This window comes from Octopus bimaculoides, chromosome 1 (assembly GCF_001194135.2).
Source record: "Octopus bimaculoides isolate UCB-OBI-ISO-001 chromosome 1, ASM119413v2, whole genome shotgun sequence".
In the NCBI taxonomy this organism is placed as follows: Eukaryota; Metazoa; Mollusca; class Cephalopoda; order Octopoda; family Octopodidae; genus Octopus; species Octopus bimaculoides.
The window spans coordinates 119,203,102-119,212,368 of NC_068981.1; the positions used below are offsets into that span (position 1 = coordinate 119,203,102).

Consider the following 9,267-nt stretch of genomic DNA (forward strand, 5'->3'; position numbering starts at 1 on the left):
CATTAAAGTGCTGGAATTAAATGCTACAAGAAATTTTGCCTGACACTGAAATGACACTACTAATACAAACAATAATTTCTATTGACTAGAAACAAAAGAAATAATCAAAATGGAAATTAATCATTTAGATTTAATCTGTGTACATTACTGGTAATTATTTTAGCAATCCTCAGAAATGTTAAATCCTGTACTGGACTCTGTAATATTTGAACTTAGAATACAAAAATGATAAATCTAAATACATCAAAGCAACTGAGCTGACCTTCTACCATTCCTGTCAAATGACTGTTTTTAATAACAATTCTTTTTCTGTACTAAGTATTAACTTACTTCCAATCTCCGGAATGTTGAGGGAATACCTTTCCTGACTGGGTACGAATTATTGTTCCATCTAAATCAAAACCAGCAATCTGGAATAACAAAACAGGATTAATCAATAAAACCACCTTTTGTGTTAGTTAACAAGTCAAAGAATCAGATATAATATTATCAAATCCAAAGCAATGAAATATGTATATGTAATGGGGGTAAGTAAGACCAAATAGTTAAGAAGTTCACTTCTCCATCATGAGGTCCTGAGTTCAACCTCACAGTGTGGCATCATAGGCCAAGAGTAATTTTCTCAGCCTTGGACCAACCGAAACCTTAGGCAATAACAGAGGGATTCAAGACAGGCTGCCCCTGGGAGCTCCTCTATGCTGATGACCTTGCTCTAATAGCTGAGTCACTACCAAAACTAGAGAAGAAGTTTCAGGTGTGGAAGCACCTAGAATCTAGAATCTAGCATCTAGAATCGAAGGGCCTTAGAGTCAACCTAGCCAAAACCATAGTCTTAGTAAATAGGAAGGCAGACAAATCACAAATCCCTTCAGGTAGATGGCCCTGCTTGATCTGTAGAAAAGGCATAGGTAGAAACTCCATAAGATGTATCCAGTGCAAGCTAATGACACAGAAGCAAACGTTAAACAACAATGATAAAGATAATAATGATGATGATGATAAAGGGTAAAGCTCCTTTCTGAGTCACATAGACTCATAAGGTCAGTTTCCCCAATTTCTGCAGGTGGGTGCAATCAAACCAACACCCAATTTCAATCACATGGTATGGATTGATCAGAGACTATAGTAACAGGTACAAACCCAAAAAATCATTCATTTTCAGCCACACTGAACTAAATATTACATTAATACTAGCCTAACAGACATTTTATGACAAGAGCACTTGGTACATGTTCTAAGAGAGACAGCTTTCCATTCAGGCTATACCATCATGAATTGTTAAGTATGCAGATATCCCCTGCTTCCTCCGCAACAAAATTTTACTCCCAATTAACCCCTAAGTCATTTATATTAATGGTGGATATAACCTAAAGAACAATTGCAAGTAATGTAAACATCTTCCTCTGGTGATTCAACTTACCTTATTTCGGCTGTAAGTTCCTCTTTTTGTAAATATCATTAACTGACTGAATTGGCTCCACTTGGATGCTGGACAAGGAGGGACGGTTTTTGTCTTATCAGAAGACTCTGAATTTGCTGGGAGAGATTCAGATTCATGTTTGTTTTTTTCAGGTTTGTTCTGCACACTTGACACCTTCAAAGTAAATTCATGTACATACATAAAATAATTAGCATCTAAATCGACCATATCCAACCCAAATATTCTACTTGTCTTATGTTCAAACTAGCCAGATTTGGCTTCTCACACCTACTCTACAATGTCATTGTAAAACTAAATAATCTCATAATCATAATCTTGAAGCTTCAAGATAATGCATGATTAATTCAAAACGATGTGAATGAATCTGAATGCTAAAGGGTTTTTACAGATATTTATTAATGTTTATGTAAATTATGTACTGGTTTTTTGAAATGATTAACTCCTTTACATTCAAGTATATTTTGTGTACAGCAGCAGTATTCTAACATGGGCCTCACTTGAGGTTAATAAATAGATCATCAGCAACAGTTCACAAGTAAAACATTTTCTGTCTTTAAAGAGGGAGACTAGTCTTTGAAAAACAGTGCTTTGTTATAAATGTGAGTTCACCAGAAAGATCATCAATGAGTGTATACTCATTAGTTGCATCTTTGAAAGTTTTAACTTCTAATGTTGCTCATGACAAGGGAAAGTAAGTGAAAGATTATTTCCTGAGTATGAACATTGATTGTATCTTCATGTAGTTGAAAGAGACAAGAATATCATGTCTTGTCTCCTTCAACTAAATGAAATGACAAGATTTTAGAAAATTAATCAAAGAACAATGCATGAGAAAATGATACTGAAAAGAAAACAACAAAAAAATATTTAATAAATAGGAAAAAATGTTTCAATAAGATTTAAAACATAGAAATACCTCATTAACTTGGATTTTACGTTTTACTTTATCACTTCTGTGCTTATTTTCTAGATCTTTTGACTTTGTAGATTTTACTTTTGTGGGAATACTTTCTTTGTCCTTACTGCTGTGGATTTCTTTGTGATGTTTAGGTTTTTTTGCTGGTACTGAAGATTTCTCATTGTCAGTATCTGAATGCTGCCTTTTGCCTGAACATCCAGCTGTTACTTTATTAGTGTAGTGATGCTTAATTTTAACAATATGAGGATATTCACCAGTAAGAATATAAAGAGTTGCATTATTAGGCAATCGAGTGATTTCTCCTTTATTCAATTCTTTGTCATCAACTGCAGAATTATTGCTGCCTATCTGTTTTATTAGAACTTCTCCACTTTCCCAATCTGCACAAATTTCCACTGGAAAATAAAAAGGACAAATACTATAAAATTGGTGTTAGGTATAGATTTATATAACGATTAAAATTAGCGTAACTGTTACCTTGTTTTTAAAGAAATATTTTGCAAGTAAATGTTTGCAACTGTTTAAACATTTTGCATCAGTTTTCTACAAGTTCACCAAGAATTAATATATTATGATGTAACTTTGTATAGGGTACCAAGAATTTTGATGCTTAGTGAGGGATTGTGAGGAAGAAAGATTCTTCACCCATAATAAATATCCTGCCCATACAATCAGGGAAAATGATAATGTAAAATATCAAAAAGCCTTTTATTTTAGACTAGTTCAAACTATCCTCTTTCTGCTTACACTTCAAAAATAGCCTTACCCATTACAATTTTATGAGTTATTTTCTTCTCTAATTTCATTCCTTCTTTGAATTGAGAGCCTTACTTGAGTTATAAATTCTTGTTCCTCCATAGGCTGAATTTCTTGCCACAATGTCCAAAATTCTAATTTCCTCTCTTATTTCTAGTGTCAAACTTTCTCTCAACACTTGGTGGGCCAATCTGTTTTCTTTTCTAATTTCATTCCTTCTTTGAACTGAGAGCCTTTCTCGTCTTCATCTTTGATACTCTCGATTTCTTGTTCTCTGAAATTCTCTCTCTTCTTCACTAATTTCATTTCGTTTTTGGCATTTTCTTGTTGAGGCATTTAAAATTTTCCTTATATCATTATTTATTACACTTAAATTATTAGTTGCATTATTTAAGTTTTGATCAGTAATGAAGGGGATATCATTATTATGAGCTGTATTGATAACATCATAATATTGATAACATCATTTTCTGAAACAACGCTATTGTTAATTGAATTTGTATCGTTTGCTTCCATAGCAATCATTATATATACCATTTAAGTTATTATCACTACTGATAATGTGATTTTTTTCTGTAGTGACACTATTGTCAAATGAATCTATCGTCTACTCACAGGGATGATTTGCCTGCTATTTCTAGCACATCCAGCTTATTCAGATAGATTTGTCATGAAGAGAATGGTAACTGACAATGTAAACACTGGAGGGTTTAACAAAGAATTTAGAAATGTACTTCACATAAATGTTGACTTTAGACGACTTATCTGGGAAAACTTTGGCGATTAATAGTTATCAAGTAAGAGTGAGATGATTCTAAAACATTGGCATAGCTTTGAAAAGCTATTGTTGCTCACAATTCATAAAATAATACTTCAGTTATTTCCTGTTAATCTCGCTTTTAAATGATGTTTGTCAAATGTGTGTGTGTGTGTGTGTGCATGTGTGCGCGCGCAAGCACACATGCATGTGAGTGTATGAGAGAGAGAAAGGATAACACATACACATGTATATATTATACATGTATATATACGTGTGTGTGTGTGTATGTGTGTGTATATATATATATATATATATATATATATATATACTGGCTCCTGTGCAGGTGGCACATAAAATACACCATTTTGAGCGTAGCCGTTGCCAGTACTGCCTGACTGGCCTTCGTGTTGGTGGCACGTAAAATCACCCACTACACTCTTGGAGTGGTTGACGTTAGGAAGGGCATCCAGCTGTAGAAACTCTGCCAAATCAGATTGGAGTCTGGTGTAGCCATCTGGTTCACCAGTCCTCAGTCAAATCGTCCAACCCATGCTAGCATGGAAAGCGGACATTAAACAATGATGATGATGATATATACATGTTTACAGGTGATTTAAATGATTAGGTATGCTAGGTAAGTGCTGTAACGGATTACTAGGGCTCCAAGGTTATAGCCAAGACAGTAGTTATAGAGCCATTGCAGATTTCCGATATAGTGGATATATAATTGTTAAAGAGGACAACAGACGTTAAAGCAAGGCAGACATCTTAAGTCATATACATTATTATTATTGGAAAAAAATTCAAAGTTGAACTGTGAACTTTTATGCTTTTTCTCTTCTCTTTCTTCATCTCCTTATTCCTTTACTCCTGTTCACTATGTCGTCATTTCATTAATCTATATATATCCTTCTCATTTTTCTTATTTGTCTCCAATGACAGAATATCCCATCCTCTTGGATATCCCAGAAACAGCTGTAAGACTTTGAATTTTTTTCCAATAATAATAATGTAAATGCCTTAAGATGTTTGCCTTGCCTTAAATTTGTTGTCCTTTAAATAATATATATATGCATATATACATACATATATGTACATACTTACATATACATGTATATACATATGCATATATGGACGCATGATGTCATAAAACGTAAACAACATGAAATACGAAATCATGGAATACAAACTTATTTTGCAAACAATGACAAAAACAAATGGAAAACAAGACAAGTAACACAAAGAACGACCCTTCAACAGTTGGAGAGAGGGGGGAGGGGGGATAGATAGATAGATAGACAGAAAGATAGATATACATATAGATATCCTTCTTCACCCCACATAAACACACACATTTATATACACACGCATACATACACTCCCTTCCAAGCCTTTAGTCCGGTCACCATGGTGACATGACCAAGTAAAAAGTTTATTGGAACACTAAAATCTTTGTAGGACTAGTTGAGGGAGGAGGAGGGTACACTAACTATTCCAGACTGACATGTACTGATAAACTGACGTCAATCTCACCAAATCAATTATATTAATGTAGATTATTTTTCTATTCTTGGAGTGCTTTTATTGCATTCAGTTTAATTTATCAGAGTGAACTTACATTGAAATTTTAAGTAAAAGTTCATCCCTTTTGCATCCAGAAAACAACAGAAAAGTATCAGAACATTATAAAAGTAACTGGATTCCTCACAACAGTCATTTCATTAGAGAAATTATTTCTTTAAACATGGATTTTATTTAACTAACTTTTAATTTATGCTTTAAAAAAATTTCTTTGGACATGTGGAAGTTTATGAGGGTGCATGGCCTAGTGGTTAGGGTGATGCACTCATGATCTAGCAATCATGATTTCAATTCCTAGACCAGATGATGCATTGTGTTCTTGAGCAAAACACTTAATCTCGTGTTGCTCTGTGATCACTTTTACACCTGACACGTGGTACACCATGCACCTATTCAAACAACATAGATTTGATGGAAAGAGTGAGCTAATGTATGGCACATACATTTGATCACTATAAACAAAGCATTTGTACAAGTCATTTATCAAAAGCTGAACGCTCATACATCATCTTCAATGGGAGAGTCCATAATGTATATATATAGTCAAGATATCTTTGACGACAATGTCCCCGGCTACAAGGCACTGATTTAACAGGTCTTCGCAAGTGCAGTTATTTGCACAATGATTGAAGGGTACTCTTAAATGAGCCGGTTATGCTGCATTGGCATAGGCCATAGTTACGGTCTCAGCTGGCTTGCCAGGTCTTCTCAAGCCCAGCATATCTCCAAAGGTCTAGGTCACTTATCATTGCCTTGATGAGGCCTGCTTGATCCCAGGTCTTCCTGGGTCTACCTCTTCCACAGGTGCTCTCTACTGCTAGTGTGTGACACTTTTTCACACAGCTGTCCTCATCCATACACAACACATGACCATACCAGTGCAGTCGTCTCTCTTGTACACCACACGTGATGCTTCTTATGTCCAACTTTACTCTCAGGGTGCTTACAATCTGTTATGAGTGCACACTGACATTACACATCCAGCAGCACATACTAGCTTCATTCCTTGCAAGCTTACGCATATCCTCAGTAGTCACAGCCTATGTTTCATTGCCATGTAGCATGGCTGTTCGCACACATGCGTCATACACTCTACCTTTTACACTGAGCAAGAGGCCCTTTGTTACCAGCAGAGGAAGCAGCTCTCTGAACTTTGCCCAGGATATTCTTATTCTAGCAGCTACACTCTCAGAGCATCCAGATAAGGGATTGGAGGACCCTGTCAAAGGCTTTCTACATGTCAACGAAAGCAAGGTACAGAGGTTTGTCTTTTGCTAGGTACTTCATCTGCAGTTGTCTTACCAGAAATGCAAGTGAACCATCATCCATGCAGACACATTTCTCTCCTACGACATCATGATTCTCTCTCACACACTGTCTTGCAAGACAAAATACTTCAAGTATATGGTCCTCACGGTGCAGAACATTGGCAAATTTTTTCTTATCTGCTTCCCCTCGGGAAGGTTTTTGGCATTTATAAGCAGCCCTCTTTCCCTTTTTCTGGTGAGGATGCAGTCAATTTGGCTAATGTGTCTGCCAGAATGGTGGGTGACTAGGTGACTGGCAGGTTTCCTGAAGTTAGTATTGCAAACCATAAGATCATTTGCATTGCAGAACTCCAGCAGTCTGGTTCCCTCCTCATTGCAGGAACCAAATCCATAGCCTCCATGTACACCATGGAAGCTCCCTGCATGTTGTCCAACATGCCCATTGATGTCACCAGCCACAAAGAGAAGGTCCATGTCATTCGTCAACGAGGTAGTCTGCAAGAGGGTGTCATAAAATCAGTCTTTCTGCCCATCAGGTAGTCCCGGTTGAGGAGCATAGGCTGAGATAATGGTTGCTAACCTATGATGAAGCACTAATCTAATCTTAAGTATTCTGTCGCATACTCTGACTACCTCGATTACCTTATCAACCCATTTCTCCGCAAGAAGTATACCCATGCCCCCGACCCTGTCAGTGTTCCCTGCACAGAAAATCTTGTACCTGTGTTCTTTGCCTGTGAAGAACCTAGCGGAACCTCCTCTCCACCTTACTTCTTGGACGCAGCACAAATCTACACGTCTCCGTTCAAGCATCTCAACAATCTCACCAGTCATAGTAAGTAGGAAGGCAAACAAATCACAAATCCCCTCAGGTAGATGGTCCTGCTCAACCTGTAGAAAAGGTGTAGGTAGAAACTCCATAAGATGCACCCAGTGTAAGCTTTGGACACACAAAATGTGCAGCAACATCAAAGGAAGATTAATAGAGAAACGAACTTTTATCTGTGAAAGGTGCACAGGCATAATAAATGCTAAACAAGTGCGGAAAATAGACTTCATCAACCGCAAGGGGGACAAGCTAGAGGTAGTAGATAGCTTTCAGTATCTAGGTGACCTGGTTAGTAGTGGAGATGGTTATTCCAAGAGCATAGCTGTGAGAATAAGATTAGGCTGGGCAAAATTCAGAGAGTTCCTACCCTTACTGGCAACAAAGGGCTTCTCTCTCAGAGTGAAAGGTAGATTGTTTGATGCCTGTATGCAAACAGCTATGCTGCATGGCAATGAAACATGGGCTACGACAGCCGAGAACATGCATAGGCTTGAGAGAAATGAAACCAGTATGCGTCGCTGGATGTGCAATGTCAGTGTGCATGTTCAACAGATTGTAAACATCTTGAGAGAAAAGTTAGGCATAAGAGGAATCAGATGTGGTGTGCAAGAGAGACAACTGCACTGGTATGGTCATGTGATGAATATGGATGAGGACAGTTGTATAAAGAAGTGCTGATCTTTAACTGTGGAGGGACCTGTGGTAGAGGTAGACCCAGGAAGACATAGGATGAGGCAGTGAAGCATGACCTTCAAACTTTGAACCTCACAGAGTAGAGGCAATGATTAGTAACTGAGACCTTTGGCAATGTGCTCTACTTACGAGAACCCATCAAGCCAAGTGCACCCGTGCTGGTGGCACATAAAGAAAAAATCAACTTTTGAACATTGGGCCTCATGGAGGCAAAGTGGCTGAGTTCCTTTCGAGTGTTGGGCCTCACGAAGGTGAGGTGGCTATGTTCCTTTAGAGCATTGGGTCTCATGGAGGCAAAGTGGCCAAGTTCCTTTCAAGTGTTGGGCCTCACAGAGGCAATGTCGTGCTTGAGAAGAAGACCCATCAAGCGGAGCAAAATTGCAGTCATGGCAGGTACCATGTCACATAAATGGCACCCATGCTGGTGGCGTGTAAAAGCACCCATTACACTCTCAGACTGGTTGGTGTTAGGAAGAGTATCCAGCCATAGAAAACCATGCCAAATCAGACTGGATCCTGGTGCAGCCTTCCAGCGTGCCTGCCGAGTTAAACCATCCAACCCATGCCAGCACAGACAACAGAGGTTAAATGATGATGATATATATACATATATATATATAGATATATATACATATATATGTAAGGGACGACCGTGCGAACTCAAAAAGGAGAAATGGTGACGAATGGTAAAACAGAGGACTCCTTTTATTTAAACGTGTCGCACGGTCGAACAACAAAATAATATATCGAAGATGATATACATAATATGTTATGCGACAATAACATAGATGACCAGCAATGAAAGACCACAACCGTATAAGATGAATAACAGAAATATTTATTGTAGCGTTAAAGATGTATGTCTGTGTGTGAGTGTGAATGCGACATATAATAATAACATAATCAAAGACAGGCCGTCATACAAAGAAAAGTGTGTATGTGAGTGATACATGTATGTGTATGTGAGTTATTACAGCAGATGGAAAGAGTCAATAACACGTGAGCAATTATACCAGTTCT

At 37.5% G+C, this 9,267-nt stretch overlaps 1 protein-coding gene across 4 annotated transcripts in view; it reads right to left on the bottom strand.

Annotated features, from left to right (window-relative positions):
* Positions 1-9,267, bottom strand: part of LOC106871510 (uncharacterized protein F21D5.5) — a 94,412-nt gene that overhangs the window by 68,374 nt on the left and 16,771 nt on the right. For all 4 annotated transcript variants that reach the window (XR_008264649.1, XM_052969836.1, XM_014918009.2 and 1 more), the window contains exons 3-5: positions 2,358-2,755; positions 1,421-1,594; positions 331-410 (exon numbers count right to left, since the gene is read on the bottom strand). Coding sequence is in view for 3 of the 4 variants with exons in the window: in XM_052969836.1 (XP_052825796.1) it covers positions 331-410; positions 1,421-1,594; positions 2,358-2,755 (652 nt within the window). In the remaining variant the exon portion in view is untranslated. The remainder of the gene's footprint in view (positions 1-330; positions 411-1,420; positions 1,595-2,357; positions 2,756-9,267) is intronic.